This window comes from Harmonia axyridis, chromosome 5, assembly GCF_914767665.1.
Source record: "Harmonia axyridis chromosome 5, icHarAxyr1.1, whole genome shotgun sequence".
Taxonomy (NCBI): domain Eukaryota; kingdom Metazoa; phylum Arthropoda; class Insecta; order Coleoptera; family Coccinellidae; genus Harmonia; species Harmonia axyridis.
In genome coordinates, this window is record NC_059505.1 from 1,411,806 (window position 1) to 1,435,272 (window position 23,467).

Consider the following 23,467-nt stretch of genomic DNA (forward strand, 5'->3'; position numbering starts at 1 on the left):
AATGGCCATCAAATTTAATTCTGTACGTCCATTCGGCCGGTCGTATATACGATAACTCTGCAAAAAATAACCCAATATTTCCGTTACCACAAAACCGACAAAGTTGAGATTTTGTTTTATATACTTTTTAATCCAATGTTTCGCCACCACTGGAATAACCAAATCGAATTTATGAATTTACTGAAAGAATATACATTTTGGTGCTTCAAGTAAATTGTTAGAGCTAATCTTCCAATTCAATATACCCAGTCTGATAAAATTGCACGATAAGAAATTGAATGGAAATTCATACAATAGATAGGTGCATATACATGTTCTTTTCTTTGTTTCGCATTGATTGAAACGTAAAGAATATTATATGGATCCAAAACCTACCAATAACTTTTATGTGGAATATGGCTTTGTTCCATGTGTTCTTGTTCTGGTTTTCAGTTAGATTAGGTTCTATTATTATTGGCGTATTAACAGCGGTAAGAAATTATTTCGGAAAAATTCAAGACATGAAAGAGAAATCAAAATGTTGGGTTTCTATTCTGGTTTATTATTATTTCTATTAAACCCTTGAAAATATTTGATTTTTTGAAGTTTTTCAGTCATCGATTTTAGTATCAGGTGTGTGAATAAGTCTTTCCCGTTTTTTGTAAGAGATGGTGCCACCAATACTGTGCGAGTATTTAATGGTTACATATGTCATAATCGAAGCTTATTCATCTCTCAACAATTCCACACTAACACATTAGTTGAAATTTTTTCGCATCATAAATTTTTGAAATCGTGAAAATGTCGAAATTTGAGCCGAGTCGACGTCATTTGCGGGAAGTTTCACTTTATTGGTTCAATTTGAAGAAATCTGCTGCCGAGGCGCATCGGTTGCTTCAGGAAGCTTATGGAGAAGGTTGTGTCGATGATTCAAGTGTTCGCGGATGGTTTCGACGCTTCAAAAGTGGCGATTTCGACGTGGAACCCAAGGAGCGTTCCGGGCGGCCGCAAATCTTTGAAGATCAAGAATTGGCGACTTTGCCTGATGAAGATTCGTGTCAAACGCAAGAAGAACTTGCTGAAGCATTGGGAGTTGACCGAACAACCATTTCCAAGCAATTGAAAGCCATGGGAATGATCCAAAAGCAAGGAAATTGGGTGCCGTACGAACTGAAGCTGAGAGACGTCGAACGGCGTTTTTTCACTTGCGAACAGCTGCTTCAGCGACATAAAAGAAAGGGTTTTCTGCATCGTATCGTGACTGGCGATGAAAAGTGGATCCGTTACGATAATCAGAAGCGAAGAAAATCATGGGGACTACCCGGCCATGCATCATCATCGACGGCCAAGCCAAATATTCATGGCGCCAAGCTCATGCTCTCTATATGGTGGGACCAGTTAGGTGTGGTTTACTATGAGCTTCTGAAACCGAATGAAAGGATCACAGGCGAGGTCTATCGACGACAATTGATGCGTTTGAGCCGCGCACTGCGAGAAAAACGGCCACAATACTCCGACAGGCACGACAAAGTTATTTTGCAACATGACAATGCTCGCCCACATGTTGCACAGCCGGTGAAAACATACTTAGAAACGCTCAAATGGGAAGTCCTACCCCACCCGCCGTATAGTCCAGACATTGCTCCGTCTGATTACCATCTCCTCAGATCGATGACGCATGGCCTGGCTGACCAGCACTTCCATTCCTACGAGGAAGCCAAAAAATGGGTGGATGACTGGATAGAGGCCAAACCGGTCGAATTTTTTCGCAACGGGATTCGTATGTTGCCAGAAAGATGGGGAAAAGTTGTAGCTAGCGATGGCCAATACTTTCAATAATTCATTTGTAACCATTTTTTCACAATAAAGGCTCAAAATTTGAAAAAAAACGGGAAAGACTTATTCACACACCTTATAGCATACAGCAAATTTTACCTTTGAAATATTAATTCCCTTTTTCACAGGTAGAATAGATATCACAAATGAAAAATTTAGAAATGAATATTATAAGAGTCTATAGAAGTTAATTTTTCACCATATTTTCCCTGAATTTTTATTTTATGATGAAGTGTAGGTACAAATCATACCAGTGCTATATAGAAAAACCCTTCGTCAGAAGTCTGTCTGTCTCTGTAGGTTATTCGGTTGGTCTAATTTTCAAATGCTTTTCCACCTCAAAAATCGTTTGAAAATTACAATTAACAGTGCATTTTTCCAAACTTCAGATTCAAGGGGCAGTTTGGTTAGTCCATTTGATATATTGTTTAAACAGCGGCTCTCAATTTTCTAATCATTTGAAGACTATCTTTGATGACTTCGGCTTTCATGGTAATGTTTTCGATGAAATTATAAAGGGTAAGATAAATTTCTATTATGGAATTTTTGCTACTTATAAATATATGTACTAATTTTTTTTAGATCCAAGTGATTTAATAACGATTTTTATAGTATATTTCGTTTCCTTGATGATGTCTTCAGTTTCTCTCATATGGGGAGCTCTTCAGGTAAAAGCTGAATTTGAAAAGTTTGTGTACAGGAATCTTTAGAACTGCTGTGTTGATTAGTTTTCTAGAGATAAAACACAACCTAAAAGACCATCTTGAAATGTGGTTAACTCATATATTGTTTCAATTACTAAAGGCTTTTCCAATAAGAGGTTTAATTTTGAATAGCCCGCTATCTCGGCAGCTGTCACTTTTGAATCTGTCATCTTTTGACATTTGACAAGTAAAAAGTATGCCATCATTAAAAATGGAACGATACAAGCTTCAACAATGAAATGAAATTGTTAAAATTTATTACCAAAATGGTGAGAATTTGGCAGTCATAGTTCGCAAAACTAAAGCACGAAGCACCTTCTCGGCCGATAATAGTAAACATCCATTTATTTATCTTAAAATATCTAGGTATATACTCTTTAGTTTTCAATATCAAAATTAAACTTCTCATTGGAAAACCTCCTATTTAGTTTTGTTTTATTTGTTCGATTCTTTTAAGATTCAAGTGAAAATGATGTATCCCTTCATTGCTCTATATATCTTTTACATCGGAATTTTGGGTATTCAGCTAACAGTTTTCATTATGGGTCTGAAATCGAATGAATCTGGTTTGGGAGACATGATTTTGTTTTCTAACTTGGGATCGTTTATTTTGTGTGAGTTGAATATCTCAATGTTTTAAAACAACACGTTGTACAGTTCTTTTTTTTTCAGTATTTTATCTTTACAAATGGGCTGTTGTCATCAGTTTTATCCAAATCGTGAAAGAACTCAAGAGAAGAATGGAAAAGAAACCTTTGTTAGTGAAAGAAGCTGAAAAAAAGATCATTAATACGATATCGAACAACTTGAATATGAAGGAAGCATATATACAATATATAAAATCTTTCTCAAAGTGAAATGGATTATATTCAACTAAAAATTATGTTTGAAGAGAAATGTGGAATTTAATAAATCTATAGATACAATTTTTGTATTCTGAGAGAGTAGAAAATTCTTTCCTACAGAACTTTTTTTGATGGACCAATGGTTTTTCGAAAAATGTAAAAAGAAACTTTGCTCCAGTAATATACTTTTTGCTTTCTTGTAATTTTGTTGTATCTACTCTCATGATCCTCAGGAAAATCAAAATTATTATAAAGATCCAGTTAGTATAAGCTGTGATGAATAAATTGATAATAAGTTTAGGTACTTATTTAATACCCAATCTGTAGCAACGATCAATACAGATTCAATAAACTAATACAATCTTCACAAAAAGTAAAGGACTACAAGAATCACCCAGTATCTCGGAAACAAAGCGTTTGCGGATCCATGTTTATAGGACTTTTTTTCTGAAAATTCTTCAGAGAATCTCTCCCTGTATATTTTTTTGACAACAGATCCGATTAGATTGAAATTGAATTATTTGTAGGTATAAGTAAAATATTCACTTGAATGTTCATGTTGAAATTTAAGAGGAACGTAACGTCAGACCAGCGACAATGGCATGAAAAAAAAGTCAATGCTTTTCTCGAATTTCCACAATTCATAAGGTACGTTTACTTTTAGCACGAATTCTAACACAAAAATGAGAAACTCTATACCTATAATTTGCTTGCATTTCAGTAGACTTACGATCGGTTTAGTCCATATCATTTTCTGATTTAATAGTCAAATTGGTTTTGGTAATCCAATCTCATATTTGTAGAAGAAATGTGTCCTATATTTTTAAAGTGGCGTTTTTATGTCGAAGTTCATGCCTCAAATTTAGTGGAGATTCTACCATTAGAATATGAAGGATATTCGAATATTATCCTGTCATGTTATTTTGTTGATGGGAGTATTAATTTTAATGAATACTTTTATACTCGCAAATTCTGATTACTTGAGGTCAGTTGATTTTCTGAAAGAATTCAAAAAGCTGACTGGTGATTCTAGTATGATAAGTGTTTTTCCTTGCAACAAAAAAGGTAAGCTCCATTATTCTTATTGTGGAAAGAAATGAAACTAGAGAGAATTAAGAAAAAATCAATAAAAAAATTAATGATGATAATGAAAAGTAACCTGTAGTTATTTGAACTATATTTTACACAGACTCTCTAGCTTTACTCAAGGCTTTTCATAAGGAACATAATTTCATGAGAATTGCGAGCATAGAAAACAGTGGAAATTATCCTTTTCCATCGAACAAATACATCTTTATAGCAGATCTAGAATGCACTCCTCAAGTTGTGAACTGGGTAAGAATTTAATCTTCTATAGCATTCCATCATAAATTCAAATCATATGAAAATTTTAGAGCAGCAGTCTTAATTTCTTCAAGAGTCCTTTACGATGGTTATTCCTTCACACATCCAGCACTAATATCACAACCTTATTTCACAATGTCAGTATACTATCAGATAGTGATGTAACACTGGCTGAACGTAGTGAAAACGCTTCGTTTTCTTTGAAAAAAATATATCGATATCGACTTACCACGGATATTATTGAGGAACCAATGGCTGTATGGAATCCAGACGATCATTTTTTGTTTGAGCCAAATTTCGAAGAGAACAGACACAGGAGGAGGAAGAATGCACAAGGAAATACTTTAACAAGTTCTATTGTGATCACTCATAATGGATCTTTGAATCATTTGACGGATAAAAGGTGAAAAATGTGATTTTTTTCATTCGATATTTGAGCATTAACCTGAGCCAGACTTTGCTCCATCGACAACAACGTTAAAAAGCAGTTGGTGCAAGTCGTTCAAAGCAACCAATATTCAAAACATCAGCTGGCAAGGTTCTGGCATCCATTTCTTAAAAATTCGACTTCATTCTCCAACGCTCTAATGTTTCGAACCCTTTATGTAGAAAGATTCGCCTTCGACAATCAATTCTTCATTAGAACCAAATTTTTTTCCCTGGAGTATTTTTTTGAGGTCTACAAAGAGGCAATAATCACTAGGGGTCAAATCTGGAAAATACGCTGGATGGTTTCCATCGAATTGGTGAAAGAGAATGTTTTCTTCGGCATTTGAGAATGTTTTTTCTCAAAAACATGTACGTTATGTAATATTCACTTGATGGTTTTGCCCCCACCAAGATTGGCAATGAACAATAAACCATGCAAGTTGTCCTAACATACGAATGCCATAACCTTGCCAGCTGATGTTGTAACAGGTGTTTTTTTCGAGGTATATAACTTTAAGTTGGCATTACTGTTCAAGATGGCGATCAATTTAACAGCTGTCAAGTGATTTAATCTCAGAGCTAGTTTGGTTTGGCAATTCATCATGAATAGACGCACGCCTGAACAACGCTTGCAAGTAGTGCAATTTTATTTCAAAAATAATGGTTCTGTGCGGAATACGTATCGCGCACTACGTCCATTAGCGATGTAGCGCACTTCTGGTTGAATGGCTACATCAACAAACAAAACTGCGGCATTTGGAGTGAAGCTAATCCTCAAGTGTATGTCGAAACACCGTTACATCCAGAAAAACTGAGTGTTTGGTGCGCTTTATGGCCTGGTGGAATCATTGGTCCGTACTTCTTCAAAAACGATGATGGCCAGAACGTTACAGTCAATGGTGATCGGTATAGAGCCATGATTACTAACTTTTTCATTCCTGAATTGAACAACCATGATGTCCAGGAGCTGTGGTTCCAACAAGACGGCGCAACATGTCACACAGCTCGTGCCACAATCGATTTATTGAATGACACGTTTGGTGACCGCCACGTTTTGGACCTGTGAATTGGCCTCCAAGATCTTGTCATTTAACACCGCTAGACTACTTTCTGTGGGGCTATGTAAAGTCATTGGTCTATGCGGATAAGCAACAAACCCTTGACCATTTGGAAGACAACATTCGCCGTGTTATTGCCGATATACGGCCACACATGTTGGAAAAAGTAATCGAAAATTGGACGTCCAGATTGGACTACATCCGAGCCAACCGTGGCGGTCATATGCCAGAAATCATATTCGAAATGTAATGCCACAAGATTATCTTGCGGATAAATAAAATTCATGTCAATCGAATAATCCATCGTTGTTTTATTGCAATTTAAAGTTCTATAGCTCTAAAAAAATACCCATTAGAAGTGCAATAGATCAATCGATCACTATGTTCTGTCCCTTAATTACTCTGAGTGTTTGCTCATAAAAAATGTATCTCTATTTCTGTATCTTCTAGAGAAAAACATATAGATAGCATTGCTAAGGTAAATTATGTTTTGGTCAAACACCTGTATGATTTTGTGAACGCAACAATGTACTATACAGTGGAATCCACTTGGGGGTACAAAAATAACCAATCTGAATGGAGTGGTATGATTGGAGAATTGACAAAAAACAAGGCTGATATTGGAGGTAAGCGAACCCGTGGTTTTTTCAATGGCATTCTGTCAAAAATGAAACATTCCAGGTACAGCCCTCTTCATCACTGCAGACCGAGTTGCAATAATAGATTACATTGCAATGACGACCAAAACAAGATCGAAATTTGTTTTCAGGGAACCCAAGTTGTCTTATGTAACAAATGTGTTTGTTTTACCTTTTGATAGGAAGGTTTGGATATCTACTATTGCTTTAGTTATTCTCACTGGTTTTACCCTTTTGGTCATAGTGAAATGGGAGAAAAGACGAAAGGAATATGAGTCCAATGGACAAGTAAGTTTCTGCAACTTTCCAAAAATATTGGTTGAATATTTCAAAACTCTAACTGATATTATTTTAATTTATGGTAACAGGAAGTTTTTATAGAACGAACAAATAAACTCTAAATATTTCAGAATGTCCACTTGGACCTGGAAGACTCTTTTGCAGACATCGCAGTCTTGACTTTTGGTGCATTCTGTCAGCAAGGAGCTTCTGCTATACCTTATAGCTTACCAGGAAGAATAACAACGATATTCTTATTTATTTCCCTCATGTTTTTGTACACATCCTACTCAGCAAATATCGTTGCTTTGCTTCAGTCTTCATCGAAGAGCATTCAAACCTTGGAGGACCTTTTGAAGTCACGCTTAGAAGTTGGTGTTGATGATACAGTATTCAATCATTTTTATTTTCCGGTGAGTTAATTGTAGTGAAAATAAAAAGAAGAATTTAAAAAGGTTTGTATTTGTAGAATGCAACTGAACCAATTAGAAAGGCTCTCTATCAAAAAAAAGTTGTACCGCCAGGTCAACCTCCAAGGTTTTATCCTATATTAGAAGGAGTTAAAATAATGAGGCAAGGGTTGTTTGCTTTTCACATGGAAACAGGACCAGGCTACAAAATTGTAGGTAAGGATGCAGGAGTTGAATTTTCCTCATTGAGTACAGATGGTTTGAAGTCTTATTTATTTCAGGGGAACTTTTTGAGGAGGGAGAAAAATGCAGTTTGCAGGAAATTCAATTTCTTCAAGTGCCGGATCCTTGGCTGGCCATTCAGAAGAATTCGTCCTTCAAGGAATCGTTGAAAATAGGGTAATCTCAGTATTTAGTATTCTCTTTGATCTGAGAGCCATCTGCATTGAGGGTTCTTATCTTATTTGAATGTCGGCCTAAAGTTTGAATCGTTATTGTATATATCTGATCCACAAAATTCTGTTATGCTTCGAGGTAATGCTGAAGGTCTCTACAACAGAAGCATTAAACATATGAGAAAATTCTGAGATTCGTATCTGCATTTTCTCCTTACTTTTAGCCTAAAGAATCTTAAGAGGCGTTCTTTCGAAATCTTCAATCTCAACTCCTCTTCAAGGTATTCCAACTTATAGTTGAGCTCTTCCTGTTTTAATCTAGGTAACCTACCCACACAGACAATAAACTATACAAGGACTCTAATTTCTAACCACTCCAAAAACGGGGAGTGCTCAATATAATTTTGAAGTAAGTTGTCAGGTAAAAACAGACAAGACCACAGCCAAAAGGGAATTTTCTAACTATGCTTTAAGGTATTGAGAATATTAGAGAAACCAAAAAAGATGAAGAAAAAACACTTTTAATATATGTATAATATAAGATTTTTCTTTACTTTCCTGTTCCAAAGTAGTATCACTAAATATTGTCTTGTTGTTCTTTGTAAATGAATACCAACTGAAAACTTGTTCGTTTCAGTCTTTTCCTCATCAGGGAAAGTGGTTTACAAAATCGTGAAATCGATGCAATCTACACGAAAAAACCTGTATGTGCTAACAGAGGAAATACCTTCATAAGTGTGGGTATTGTTGACTGCTATGCACCTGCTGTTGTGTTAGCTGGTGGCGTCATCATTTCATTCTGCCTATTTGTTTTTGAACACTTTGTCCATCTAAGGTTTGGATATGGGTTATCGATTTAGTGTGATCTCATTTTTATTTTTGCAGGTCTAAATTGATCAAGAGAAGAAGACGTAAACTATTGATAAAAAATTAGAAGATGAAGAGATGAGAAAGAAAGAATGGAAATTGAATTATTCGTATTTTATTAATATTTCAGTTAGCACTTACTCACCTTGACTTATGCAGTTGTCCAAAATAATCTCTCCACAATGTTGGCAACATTTTGAAAAATAAAGTTCTTGCACATATACATTTATTCATTTTCTGACTAACTCATACACAAACATTTATTTATTGTTGGCCTACAGATACTGTGAAAAGCCACATAAGAATGAATGAAGAAGAATAATTAAAACATCATTATCGAATATTCTTACATACATACAAGAAGCCAAGATGGTCCATATAAAAGAGTACATCCTTTATTTCGCAATTTTTGTTCCAAAAAATACATTTCCCTGATTAAAATATACATTTGACTGTTGTTTTTTCTTACGGTAAGCTTTTTTGCGTCTTTCAACGAAAACTTCTACGAAAAATATCAAAAGACCAAGAAGACAACCAACACCAAAAAATAAAAATCCTGGGTAGGTATCAATAAGACCAGCACTGAAAAATCTGCTCAATCTGGTGAAGCATGTTGGGTTTTCGTGAAAAATTCGTTTTCTTTCTGCCATATAGAAGCCTAGCTCACGTAGCCTCAGCAACCTAGAAGTGATCGAAATAAAACATGATTAATCTAATTTGTTCTTGAAAATTTACCCAACTTTCAGTAGTTCTTTGTAACATCCATTCTTTTGAGTGATGAACCAAGGTTCCATGACCTTTGTGTATTCCACGTATCTTACGTTGCATTTCTCAGCTTCATCAAAATAATCAGACATCAGTTTGTTGATTGAACTAGGCTCAGTAAAAAAAGCAAAAAATTGAGAACGCATTTTGTCAGTTCCCTCTGATAGAGGCATGAGGAATTTATCTCCTTTTGGTTTTAGCCTTTTTTCGATAATTTCTCTTCCTATTGGACTAGAGACATTCTAAAATATTTATTTAGTTATTGGGTTTAGTTTTTCGAAAGAATAATGCTTTAAGAAGAGGCAAAATGCCTACCTTGAATAAATTCACAATATATGGTGCTTTTTCCACTCCAAGTTCCATTCCTGAAGCCAATAGGTCCTTGAGCTCCTTGATAGAGTCACTGGTGGATTGTAAGATGGCCACTATATTTGCAGCATAAGCCGTGTATAGAAACATGAATGCGATCAAAGCAAAAATCATAGCAATTCTTCCAGAACTGCTTTTCAGTTCGGTATCACTTCCTTAAAGATACATTTTATTGTGAAGCAGAATAATTCAATTATTAAACAATTGAAACCATCAGGAATACAAAAAGTTCGTACGGTTTTGACCACCAAATATAGAAAATTTCTTGTGAATCAGTATGAGAAAGAGGCAGTGGTTTGAGGTGTGAGAACAGGAAAAGTCGCTGGGGGCCAGATCTGGCGAATACGGTGGACGCAGAAGCAATTCGAAGCCCAATTCATGCAATTTTGCCATTATTGTCATTGATTTGTGACACGGCGTATAGTCTTGATGAAAAAGCACCTTTTTTTTCTTCAAACGGGGCAGTTTTCTAAAGATTTCATCCTTTAAACGACCCAACATCGCTATATAATAATCGCTGTTGATGGTCTGGACCTTTTGGAGGTAATCAATGAATATTATACCTTGCGAATCCCAGAATAGTGATGCCATAACCTTGCCAGCTGACTGATGTGTTTTTCCTCGCTTTGGATTCGGTTCATCGAGTGCAGTCCACTCAGCTGACTGTCGATTGGACTCCGGAGTGAAATGATGGAGCCACGTTTCATCCATTGTCACATATCGATGCAAACATTCAGTTTTATTGCACTTGAACAGCTTCAAACACTGCTCAGAATCATTAACACGTAGTTGCTTCTGATCGAATGTGAGCTCGCGCGGCACCCATTTTGCACACAGCTTTCTCATGTACAAATATTCGTGAATGATATGATGTACACGTTCAGATGATATCTTCGGAATGTCTGCTATCTCCATCAACTTCACTTTACGACTATTCAAAATTATTTTGTGAACTTTTTTATTTTTTCGTCGGAAACAGCCTCTTTTGGGCGTCCACTGCGTTCGCCGTCTTCGGTGCTCATTTCATCAAGTTTAAACTTAGCATACCAATCATTGATGGTTGATTTTCCTGGTGCAGACCCCGGAAACTCTTCAACAAGCCAACATTTTGCTTCAACTGTATTTTTTCCCTTCAAAAAGCAATATTTTATCAGCACACGAAATTCTTTTTTCTTCATCTTTTTTCAAATAACAAAAGTAGCTACACTCACTACGCAATATCTCACAAACTAATGGTCGGACTGCTGTCAAATTCCGACACGTATCGTTTGAAGGTTGGTACTAACTAAAAATCATATGGATTTAATACTAGCACCGCCATCTGTGCATCAGACCGGGGACTTTTCAATTGGTCTAATATCATGTTTATCCAAAACCGTAGGAACTTTTCCTGAACCATACACCTGATAAAACTCATTTACCTTGTTGGCTTATAACCCCTAGCTGCAAAATTGCTACATCACTAATTGCTGGTTTAGTGGCATCTGGCATGCGTTTTATCTGTCTTCTGAAGTATGGATCTGTCCATTCCCACTTTGAAATGGTAAACATAGTGGCCAGTGTTAATCCTATCAGGATGAAACAGGAATACCATACGTATTCGTTGAAAGGCTTAACGAATATGTTAGACACGTAAGATAGAGGGGGTGATTTGAAGTAGAAGTTGAGATATGATTTGGTGTTCGGGGCAATATACTCCACTACATGTACTCTGCTGTCCAAAAAGAATACGGGTGTAGCTGAAAAAATATTAGGTGTACAACTTTCTCATTATGAGTTGTTAAAACCGACTGAAACAATCACAGACGATCGTTATCGAACGCAATTCATGCGTTTGAGCCGAGAATCGAAAAACAAACGGCCACAATACAACGAGAAACATGATAAAGTGATTTTACAGCATGACAATGCTCGACCCCATTTTGCGAAAGTGACATTCTTGGAAACGTTGAAATGGGAAGTCCTACCACACCCGCCGTATTCTCCAGACGCTGCTCCCTCGGACTATCACTTGTTTCGATAAATGGCACATGGGCTGGCTGACCAGCACTTCTGGTCTCATTAAGAAGTTAAAAATTGGATCGATTTGTGGATCACTTCAGAAGATGACCAGTTTTTTCAACGCGGGATTCGTAAGCTGCCCGAAAGATGGGAAGAAGTAGTGGCCAGCGATGGACAATACTCTGTTGCGCATTTGTACGTATATGTATTATAAATGTTAACCGTATAGGAAAGTCAGCAGACGAGATTTGCAGGCTCTGTGGATCGGAAGCAGCCGAACACTTGGTATGCAAGTGTCCGGAGCTGGCTGGCCTAAGAACCATTCACATGGGTAAGCCGGTCCTGGATACCAGAGAGGTAACGGCCAAGGCCCCCAAGGAGGTTGTCAGTTTTATTAACGTCATTGACGACCTCCTTGGGTTTCCATGAATGAGTAGGGTAGAGAACAAAAGATCTACATGGTCGCAGTTCCCGGAAGGCTTACCGAACCAAAACGACCCCAGTTCAATTAATAATAATAATTATTATTATTTATTTATTTATATAAGCAGGAATACATACAGGTGATGATCACCCAACACAGTATCCACTATTTGGAATCTCAAAGTGTGCTTAATTGCAAATTATAAAGCTGTTCTTTTAGGTACTGCAGGGACGGTAAGAAAATTCCTAGGAAGCGAAGGACAGGTCCAAGGATCGCGTGTAAGAGGACCAGAAGTTCGACGAGAACCAGGGGCACCACAAGGACCGGACACGACCGAGCTCCCCCCTTCTGATATTTTAAATATCTGGGATTGAGTGAATGTTCCTCTTAGCGAGGAGTGAGAAGCCGACGGCGAGGAGAAATCCTACGCGTATAGGCAAAAGTCGGGGATTATAAATGTTAAGTATTGAAGGTTCTCAAATCAATTCAGTGCTGAAGAGTTTGCTTAGAGACCACATATACAGATTTCACGATAGTGCGTTTTTTTTTTCAATTTCTTTATGTATAGAGTCTGCTAGAGATGTTACAGTCCCCCTATTTTTAATTTAGAATTTGTTTGAATATGAAAATCAGGGCACAGCAGGATAGTCGCTTCGCTGACAGAATAAATATTGAACTGTCTTCGTCATCATGTCTCATCATTTCCCCCGATTTTCGTAATCACTTCAGACAGTGCTTGATAATCTTCCGCTACTTGAACAATTTTTGCAGGCATTGTTAACGCCTTCCCTGGAATTTAATTCCTCACTGATAATGCGTGACATCTACCGAAATCGAGCATTTTGCATTTCGTGTGCTTCGTTTCCAAATTTGTAATGTTCATTTGCAAAATGAAAAAATTGTAGAAGATCTTGAACAATTTCGGTTTTGTGTCTGTCGGTCTGTGTGTCTGAAAATCTAAGGAACATCCTTAATTTCACTGAAGATGATTTTACGATCAAAATCATTTTGATGCAATCAGCGAAGATATTCGAGTTTGCTGATGATCGACTGGCTTGAGTTCTTATGTTAACTGAAGTATAAATCTTTTAAGATCCAAGTCTTCATGCAAAATATGGGGTACCTAATGTTGTTTGTGGAATGCCTCATTCCCAAGAAGAACCAGGAATCGACAAATCTGGGCTTCAGTAGCAATATTCTCAGTAGTTCTTGAGCAAAACCCACGGTTTCAATTCTTCACATCACTAACTTATCCTAACAGCTTTCACCAGTTTCACTATTGCCGGCCGACAATGTGCTTCATGACGACCCAAGAGTTCTTTAGTTTTGTGAACTTTGTCTCCAAAATTTTCACCATTTTTGTAGCGAATGTTATCGTTGTATCGTTGCATTTTTTGTAATGGTGTAGTTATTACTTGTCAAATGTCTAAAAATTACAGCTGCCCAGATATCAGGCTCATCAAAATGAAACCTCTTATTGGAAAACTTCGTCACGTCAAAATTTGTTGAAATTTCATAAGCATATATGAGCGCCTAATTTTTTTTTGGTCACTGAGTACACTCACCTCCCATTACAGCTCTTCCACTTTGGACATCCCCAATGATTCCAGTATATTCCTTCGAGTTGGGAATTGGACTACCATAAGACGTTTGGATGATATATTTTGGTGTGATATTGAATATTGATATCAATATATGCGTTATCAGATATGTAAAACGTGGTGAACTGTCTATATGTGTCATTCTGAAATTTAAAAACTTTTACCTATCTGGTAGAGAGTTTGTTTTTGGTGTACCAGCAGTGGCGTAACGACAAATTTGGGGGCTTCCCCACTAGATTATAGTCAGGGGATTCTTCCTACGCCAGTGCCACATAATGGAATAGATTACAAACTTTATATTAGAAAAATGCTAGTTTTTAAATAAATTTGTTTGATGGTAAGAGGAAGCAATGCTATGGGTTGGTGAACTCCTCTCAAAATCTCTTATTTGAGAGGAGATAATTTGAAATATTGAAGGGTATTATTCTATTCAATTTCTTATGAAAAACGGAAACATATCTGCATGTCGAATATTGAAATATTTTCACGTTATATCGATTCCTAGAATTGTCGTTTTTAATTACAAATTGAAAGGTGAAAGTTTATATTAAAGAATAGATTACCTATAGTCAAATACAGTTTTGTATGTTATGGGACTGTTGAATATATAAGACAAAGTAAAATTTGTTTTTCTCAAATTTCTCCTGTCTCTATAAATATTAAGTGATTTGTAATGTTCAAATCCATTATTGTAATTCCAAGATCCTATAGAATTCAATTTATATTGCTTCACGTCTTCATTTTCCTTATAGATAGCTGACACATTGTATCCACTCGATATTTTTTCGCATACGAATATTCTAGAATCCACTCTGAAATAATGTTCATGTTGTTGTAAATCTGATATTGAGCCGAAGAACATCCATCTGTAAGGCGCTTTCAACATGCCAAGTCTTTCCGCCTGTAAATAAAATAATATTGCAAAATACCTATGTATACCTAGAAAATACCTAGAATATCGCAGTTTTTATGGATTTGTTTTAAATTAATTTCCGACATCCCCTGCATCACCTGCTTCTTGATTTCTCATTCCGATTTTGTATGTTTTCACTATTTTATGAATTTAATTTTTTTTTCTCGCAATTGAACTTGCCTAGTGTAATTTTTTTGTGAGTTCATATTATTAGGTACACTTGGACGAAGTTACACAACACAAGCTTGGCTTAGGTGTCTCGTCCAAATATTGAACTTTGTTTGTATATTACTTTCCTGAATAAATTGATTGATTGATTGATACACTATTGGTTTTTATAGTCTATTCACACCAAGTGAGGCTTTGTTACCAACCAATAACTTCTTATTGATGTTTGAAGCTTTCAGAGTCTTTTCTGTACTTTGCCATCAATTTACAATGCTGCCGATGTGTCACTCTGTGATTCTAATTCAGATTCGAAAATTTCATTTCTTTCTTTCAAAATTTGGGTCGGTTTGGTAACTTTTCTGCAAAATTGCGATTGTTTCGTTGACTGTGTGACACGTAGCGCCGTCTTGTTGAAAATATAAATGGAGAGGCTTTTTAACAATCGATATGAATGAGGGCCTCATCACTAAAGATGATTTTTCGATGAAAATCCAGATCATCTTGATGCATTAGAAGAAACCAATCAGCGAAGATGGTGATCGACCGGCTTGAGCTCTTGTGTTAACCGAACTTTTAAAGTCTCAATACCTAGGTCCAAAAATTGATTTCGGTTGTTTTCTATTCAATTTTCAAAAAATTTTTACGATGAGAATTTGAATAAAATGAAATTTTTCGAATAGAATCTGAAAATTTATTTTGTAAGCAGTAAAGAGATTATATTGAAGACCTGGCAACGACATTTTCCTCCTTTCTTTCTGTTAAAGAAAGGTTCGTAGACGAGCGACCAAAAATTTAAGGAATATTCATGCCAATGTATGTAAGAAAAATTACAAGAGGATAATAATTGTACATATTCACTTACTTCAATAATTATTTCTCCACTTTTCTCACTGTTCAAATAAACAATTTTTAGTGTTATAAATGCGTTATTAGAGGGGACAAGAAAATCTCGTACATCTGTGTTTATAATAGACTTGAAATAATTAGAAGAGAGTGCCTTTGTTAAATTTTTCATGTGTCTTCCTGCAAATACGTTATTTAAAAATTAGAAATATGTAAATGTAGAATTTTCTCACTTTGTTGTGGTTCCACGTACATGTCAACGTAAGCAATATTTTCCTGTATTTTCAGAAAATCAACTATGAAATCTGCATCATTACTGAAGACTTCATCAGTAAGATAAACAGAAGTTATAATTAAAATTAATTCAAGATGCAAGAACATTTTGTATTCGATGCGTATTTCAAGGATATTTTTTTCGAATGAATGTATAAAAAAGACTCTTGGTATTCGAATGGAGATATGGAGAATAATAACTTATTCAAAAGAAAATTGGAAATAATTTCGAAAAAGATTGGTTATTGCATATATCGGTTCTTTAATATCAGGTAGATGAATCAATGTACTGTTACATCCTGAGATTATCTATAGTGTAATCAAATTGGAATCAATATATTGCCTTACTTCTTCCCCTATGTTCAGAGCACTTTCTTCATCAAAATGATTGATTCAATGGAATTAAATATAATTGAGAAGTTAGGTTCGAGAAAATACTGCTCATTTTGAATAATTCTTCAGAATATTCTATTCCATAATCAAAATTGAATATGTAGAAAAGTATAGATGAAGTTGTTGAAGGATGTGAGGACACATAGACCGACAGACTCATAGACAAAAAACCTAAATTTTTCAATTTACTTTTTGAATGAAAAAAATTTGATATCCGTTTCAGGCTATCGAATTTTTTTCATTCCAAAAGAGAATGGAAAAGTTTTCCAATTTTTTTTATATTTCATGCATTTAAGAGATTTCCCCTTGTAGCTCCCTTCGAATAGGTATGCCAATGACAGAAAAATGAATTTTAAATTATTCCGTTACCTTTATGATTTCCATTGGCGGTGAACTGGAATAATAATGGTGGGACAAATTGAAATAACAGTAGGGCAACATTGATTTGTGCAATGCATTTAATGAATTTTAGATGCCCAAATTATAGATGTGCAGTCGTTTTCCCAAAATTAATAGATATCTGTTGAGGGAAGGACTATGCACTTTGATTTGAAATATTCCAATATAAATAGGAGTCGAAATTGAATTATGTTTATTGTTTCACCATGCTGTCTATAATATTGATGCTGTGTATTACCAATTTAATTTTCATAAATTGTGAACAACTAGAAAAAATTAATTTTCTTCGGGATTTTTTGAAGGTTGGACGTGCAGCAAGTCATATAAATGTCATTTTATGTTGGGATAAAAGTAAAGTACCATATATCTTTTGAGTTAAAACACTTTTTGAAAAAATTTGGTTTCAATTTATGAACCTGTTTCATTCATATTTTGATTTGATTTTCCTAATTGTAATGTTATCAAAACAAATGTGAAATATGGTAAACGTATTTACCTAACAGACCGGTTTTTCGAGTTATATGGTGTTAGTTCATCAAGTTTTCAACGCCAAGATTTTGAATTATAAATAATTTTTTAGATTTCATTCCCACTAAAATGAAACTTGATGATTGAACTAGGAAAAATTCAAAGTATCTGATATACAATTCACAACATAATTTTATATATTCTAAATCACGTTTGTTGTTGAAAATTATTCTCTTTTCGTATTGGTTTATTTTTTCAATTCATTTAATCATACATCGAATGAACGATATTTATTTTATAGTTTTATGTTTCGAATGTTTTTGAAATGAATTATGATAATGGTTTATAGTTGAAATCTCATGTAAGATGTTAGATTCTGAAATTACTTCAAACAGAAAACAATTTGTTGCACAATTCAAAAAGAAAATACTGCTGAATTCGACTAGTTCCTAAGTCCAATCTATAACAAGCCAAACTAATATAATTTTTTGAAAATTAATATAAGACTTGGGATATTTCCAGATGATTTGATCAATCTATCGAATATGGTTTATAATGAGGGCTCCAAATTACGGATTAATAATAATGGAACTCATTTTCTTCATCATCCTTTAGATGCTGAAGTCCAAGTTAATATCATTGATTCAAGGTGTCCAGAAACAAAAATGATATTGCATAGGGTAAGCAATAATCAATTTTTCATTTGGATTTTGATGGTTTATATACCAGATTATGGAATTATAAATTTGTGTCTATAGCTACCAATTACCTTTAGGTTTTATGCATATGTTGTAGGCTAAGAAGTATCAAAGATTGTTATGATTTTAGGCTTCTACTCTAGGCCTTCTAAAGAAACCTTTTAGATGGATAATTTTTGGTAATATCAAAGAGATAGAAACTATCGAATTCCATCCACTAGTTGATAGTAATTTTTTCATTGTGGAAAAAACCAACGGAAACCTTGTGGTTACAGCAATTTACAAACTCAGCAAGAATTCAACAGAATTCAAACATACTAAAATTGCAGATTGGAACATAAGGAATTCTTTCCAGAGCTTGAAACCATTGAGCATTTATGGATCTCGTAGAAATTTGAATGGTACAATGTTCACTTTCAACTTTTGGGCAAGCAGTCCTATCACCTACAAAACCGTGTCAGAATACAGGTGAGAAAATTAAAGAATTTTAGTGATAAATTAGTCCCACCACGTCAGAGCATCAAGCCTAAATTCCTTGGTTATATTCACGAATAAGTACACTTGGCTATAAAGTTAAATATTGTCAATCATATAGCCTTACGTAGGACAAGTTAAGGAAACTCCAGAAATAACGATGCTCATATAAAAAACAAAGAAACAGAATACCGAGATGCATCATTATTCAATAAGATAATACTCCTTTCAGATACACACATATTGATCCTTCTATAAGATTCACTTATGCCATAACCGAGTTGTTAACAGCAATCATCAACGTGACTAGATCTTATCTGATACACAATTCAACGAGCTATGCACAATTTATGGTGATGTTACAAGAGATAAGAGATGGTAAAGCAACCATGGGAGGTAAGAATTCATTAGTATGTATGCACATTGAAGTGAGATTTTTTCTTCTTGAAAAGGTTACTTATGAATATTTTTTTGGTTTCGTTGTTATATCTCAAAGGGTGGAAGTATGCAACCCCTATTTCATGTTTTTCCACCAAACAAAATTAGTATATTCATTTCACTAACTTAACAGTGATTTACAATCTTAACAGGTAGTAATAAAACTTCTCTCTTACTCTTCTGTGAAATGGATATGCAAATCAAGAGTTACAACTGGAATATACTAATAAAGAAACTGCAACATCCAGAAAGGAGCTGTGTTTATTTAATTTTTTTTTGGTGAAACATAGATTGTATAGCAAGGAGTAAATGATTGAATTTGGAGAAAAAAATCGTGAAATAAACAATTTTTGTTACTTAAATATTGTAGTCGTTTTATACAAGTTTTTAAATTTTAAGACCAGCTGGACAGCTTAAGACAAGCTGGACGTCTACGTCGGAAGAGGCTGATTAATTATTAACAGGCAAACGCCTACCTTTATGAACTACCAGCTCATATAAGCAAGAAGAAGAAGAAGAAGAAGAAGAAGACCAGCTGTTCGAGGAGATCCAAAGTCGATGTTTAGTTGTTGTTAAAGTGCCTAGACGTGTACGCGGAATTTATCGCCAGCTAAGTGGATTTGAAAGAGGTCGAATTATTGGTCTACGGGAGGCGGGGTTGTCATTTCGAGAAATCGCGAACCGTACGAACAGAAATCCAACTACTGTTATGAGATGTTTGTCAAGCGTGGTTCAATAATGCCCAAAATCAAAGGAGAGTAGGCACTGTATGTCGAAGGGGCACAAATGAATTTCAAGATCGATGTCTAAGACTTATGGTCATTAGAGGCCGATTTGCGAAAACTCGATCTTTGGCTGATGAGTGGTCAGGAGAACAAGACCATCCTTTAACTGTCCGAACGATTTACCGCCGGATAAGGTCTTTTAGACTGCAGCATTATCGACCCCATCTTGTGTTACCTCTGACGGTTGAGCATCGCCGGCAACGATTACAGTGGTGCAGAAAACGCCAATATTGGACTGTGGAATGGCATCAGGTTATCTTTTCTGATCAATCTCGATTCTCCTTGAGTGTACATGATGACCGAAGAAGGGTTAAACGACGTCGAGGAGAAAGACGTGAACTTCAGTTTGATGTTGAGCGTCATGTACACCAGAGAGTAGTCCTTATGGTATGGGATGCTATTGCACATGCAAGTAGGCCACTTTTAGTCTTTAATCGAGGTAAAATGACAGCCTTACCTTCAAGAAATAGTGGAGCGATATGTTCTCCCTTACCTTAACCGGCTCGAGAATCCAATATTTCAGCAATATAATGCCCGATCTCATGTTGCCAGAGTTAGTTTAAACTTTTTCGAAGCGACCCATGTGAATCTTTTGCCATTATCACCCAGATCCCCGATCTTTCGCCCATAGAGCATATTTGGGACATCATGTGTAGAAGGCTTGGAAATTTACCCCAGCCCCCACGGACTTTGGCGGTTCTGAGACATGAAGTAGGTACAGATAGTTTGGGATAGTATCCTTCAAGAAAAAATAAACCATCTTATTGCATCAATGCCGAGACGTGTTGGGGAGTGTATAGATGATCGATAATTAACAAATTTATTAAAAAGAATTGTAAACCCTTCGCTTTTTTCTCCAAATTTCAATCATTTACTCCTTGCTATACTATTTTTGTTTTACAAAAAAAAATTAAATTTAAACAGCTCCTTTTGGGTCTTGCAGTTAGAATAAGAATTCAATTTTATTTTTTGGTTGATATTAATTCTAATCATTATTTGATTACTTAAAATTAAACAAATTAGAAGGGCCAATTGACTCTACTTGATGAAGGCAATCTAATATAACCCTTCATCGAGAAGACTCATATGACCTTTATAATTCCTTTTTAATCGAAACTTCATAAAAAGCAAGCTAATTTTCAACTTTTCAGCAATGCCCTTCTTTTTCCTTGGCGATCGTCTACCCTGGCTCGACTACATAGCTCCAAACACACGTTCATACCTCTTCTTCATATTCAGAGCTCCTCCACTCTCCTATGTCACCAACATCTTCACCAGACCATTCCAACAGAACGTGTGGTACGCTTCATTCCTCCTTTCAGCTTTGACCTTCCTCGTGATGTACATCATTGTAAAATGGGAATGGAAAGATGATTATTTCCGAAGAAAGATTGAAACCTCTCACGATGTGCTCAGACCTTCAGCAGACAACGTGGCTATTCTTCAAATGGGAGTCATGAGCCAACAGGGAAGCGATACTGAACTGAAGAGCGTTTCTGGAAGGATCGCTTTCGTTTCAACCTTGATCACTTTCATGTTTTTATACACGGCTTATTCGGGAATGATTGTTGCTCTCTTACAGTCAACTTCGAACATGATTACCACTCTTGATGACCTCCTCAATTCTGGTATCGAACTTGGAGTGGAAAATTTGTCGTATGTAGTTCTGCATACTGATGTAAGTAGTGGTCGTTGGTATATGTGAAGGGTATTTTTTTTAGAGCTATAGAACTTAAAATTGCAATAAAACAACGATGGATTATTCGATTGACATGAATTTTATTTATCCGCAAGATAATCTTGTGGCATTACATTTTAAATATGATTTCTGGCATATGACCGCCACGGCTGGCTCGGATGTAGTCCAATCTGGACGTCCAATTTTCGATGACTTTTTCCAACATTTGTGAACGTATATCGGCAATAACACGGCGAATGTTGTCTTCCAAATGGTCAAGGATTTGTGACTTATCCGCATAGACCAATGACTTTACATAGTCCCACAGAAAGTAGTCTAGCGGTGTTAAATCACAAGATCTTGGAGGCCAATTCACAGGTCCAAAACGTGAAATCAGACGGTCACCAAACGTGTCTTTCAATAAATCGATTGTGGCACGAGCTGTGTGACATGTTGCGCAGTCTTGTTGGAACCACAGCTCCTGGACATCATGGTTGTTCAATTCAGGAATGAAAAAGTAAGTAATCATGACTTTATACCGATCACCATTGACTGTAACGTTCTGGCCATCATCGTTTTTGAAGAAGTACAGACCAATGATTCCACCAGCCCATAAAGAGCACCAAACAGTCAGTTTTTCTGGATGTAACGGTGTTTCGACATACACTTGAGGATTAGCTTCACTCCAAATGCGGCAGTTTTGTTTGTTGACGTAGCCATTCAACCAGAAGTGCGCTTCATCGCTAAACAAAATAAAATGGACGTAGTGCGCGATACGTATTCCGCACAGAACCATTATTTTCGAAATGAAATTGCACTATTTGCAAGCGTTGTTCAGGCGTGAGTCTATTCGTGATGAATTGCCAAACCAAACTGAGAATAAATCACTTGACAGCTGTTAAATCGGTCTCCATCTTGAACAGTTATGCCAACTTAAAGTTATACACCTCGAAAAAAACACCCGTTATATCACCCTCAAATCATGGAAAAAAGATTTTCTGCATTCAAATTTGTCTACTTCGGATGAAATCGAGCTTTTAATTGTAATTCACAAATTTCTTAAAATAAATAAGTCTTCTTGCAGTGGCTACCCAGACATAAGCCTTGGGGGGGGATAAAGAAAAAAAAATTTCAAATTTTCCTTCTTTTAAAAAAGTTTTCCAAAGAAATTTGCTTACTCATAATGAGATTTTGATATATAACGTTGATACATATGATGGATATTCCTCCTGGGGGGAGATATATCCCCCTTATCCACCCCTTTGGGTACGCCACTGTCTTCTTACCATCCCAAAAAAAATCCCAGGCAGTGTTTGACCATAGTTCCAGAAAAAACAATAGAGCTGCTGATATTGCTTGGATAAATGATAAATGATAAATTTTGATAAACGATTCAATGTGGTGTTACTATCTCATGATAATTTTCAGAAAGCTACCGAAAAGGTGAGAAGAGAAATTTACTTGAAAAAACTTCAACCGAAAGGGGACAAACATAAAATGTCGTTGAATGAAGGTGTTGAAAAGATGAGGACTGAATTCTTCGCTTTCCATACAGAATCTACATCAGCCTACAAAGTTATTGGTGACACATTTCAAGAAAGTGAAAAATGTAAACTACAAGAAATTTCATATGCAACCATTATTGAACCTTGGATAATTGCCACCAAGAACCATTCTTATAAAGAACTCATGAGAGTTGGGTAGGATCCTTTAAAAATAACAGAAAAAAAATTTGTATCCATTTTTGGTATTTTTTCAGGTTTGCGCACATGAGAGAACAAGGATTTTACAGTGCTCAACGACGTAGAATTTTCAACGAAAAACCAGAATGTACTAACAAGGCAGGTTCATTTGTGAGTGCTGGCCTTATAGATACTTATGCTGCTTTTATGTTGTTTGGTGTTGGGTTCACATTGGCTGTAGTAATTTTTCTGGCAGAAATAATCACCAGCAAACCACTCATGAAGACCATCAAGAAGTGACACGATATGAT

The 23,467-nt window shown here is 35.7% G+C and overlaps 3 protein-coding genes across 3 annotated transcripts; 2 read left to right on the top strand and 1 right to left on the bottom strand.

Moving 5' to 3' along the window:
• Positions 1-343: 343 nt before the first annotated feature.
• LOC123679651 lies at positions 344-3,417 on the top strand. Its single transcript, XM_045617041.1, has 5 exons — positions 344-470; positions 2,205-2,334; positions 2,398-2,483; positions 2,977-3,133; positions 3,192-3,417. The coding sequence occupies exons 1-5, from the start codon at positions 387-389 to the stop codon at positions 3,374-3,376; spliced, it is 642 nt and encodes a 213-aa protein (XP_045472997.1). The 5' UTR covers positions 344-386; the 3' UTR covers positions 3,377-3,417.
• Positions 3,418-4,830: 1,413 nt separating this feature from the next.
• LOC123680189 lies at positions 4,831-23,456 on the top strand. The gene is made up of 14 exons (XM_045617970.1): positions 4,831-5,111; positions 6,646-6,821; positions 6,877-7,121; positions 7,244-7,525; positions 7,582-7,738; positions 7,804-7,921; positions 8,555-8,752; positions 8,803-8,828; positions 17,924-18,081; positions 18,230-18,567; positions 18,806-18,969; positions 20,948-21,474; positions 22,903-23,174; positions 23,234-23,456. The coding sequence occupies exons 1-14, from the start codon at positions 4,960-4,962 to the stop codon at positions 23,454-23,456; spliced, it is 3,036 nt and encodes a 1,011-aa protein (XP_045473926.1). The 5' UTR covers positions 4,831-4,959.
• LOC123679657 (glutamate receptor 1-like) lies at positions 9,160-14,090 on the bottom strand. The gene is made up of 5 exons (XM_045617051.1): positions 13,909-14,090; positions 11,340-11,657; positions 9,865-10,073; positions 9,520-9,791; positions 9,160-9,465 (listed from the first exon to the last, which is right to left on the bottom strand). The coding sequence occupies exons 1-5, from the start codon at positions 14,084-14,086 to the stop codon at positions 9,180-9,182; spliced, it is 1,263 nt and encodes a 420-aa protein (XP_045473007.1). The 5' UTR covers positions 14,087-14,090; the 3' UTR covers positions 9,160-9,179.
• Positions 23,457-23,467: the final 11 nt, after the last annotated feature.

Bases quoted from the DNA above. Each gene is read 5' to 3' on its own strand.
- LOC123679651 (XM_045617041.1), top strand. From the start codon at position 387: ATGTGGAATATGGCTTTGTTCCATGTGTTCTTGTTCTGGTTTTCAGTT. The intron at 2,335-2,397 runs GTAAGATAAATT...AATTTTTTTTAG, and splicing joins TTTCGATGAAATTATAAAGG to ATCCAAGTGATTTAATAACG. The intron at 2,484-2,976 runs GTAAAAGCTGAA...GATTCTTTTAAG, and splicing joins TCATATGGGGAGCTCTTCAG to ATTCAAGTGAAAATGATGTA.
- LOC123680189 (XM_045617970.1), top strand. From the start codon at position 4,960: ATGGCTGTATGGAATCCAGACGATCATTTTTTGTTTGAGCCAAATTTC. The intron at 6,822-6,876 runs GTAAGCGAACCC...GAAACATTCCAG, and splicing joins AAACAAGGCTGATATTGGAG to GTACAGCCCTCTTCATCACT. The intron at 18,568-18,805 runs GTGAGAAAATTA...TACTCCTTTCAG, and splicing joins AAAACCGTGTCAGAATACAG to ATACACACATATTGATCCTT.
- LOC123679657 (XM_045617051.1), bottom strand. From the start codon at position 14,086: ATGACACATATAGACAGTTCACCACGTTTTACATATCTGATAACGCAT. The intron at 9,792-9,864 runs GTAGGCATTTTG...TAAATATTTTAG, and splicing joins ATATTGTGAATTTATTCAAG to AATGTCTCTAGTCCAATAGG. The intron at 9,466-9,519 runs GTAAATTTTCAA...GATCACTTCTAG, and splicing joins AAAGAACTACTGAAAGTTGG to GTTGCTGAGGCTACGTGAGC.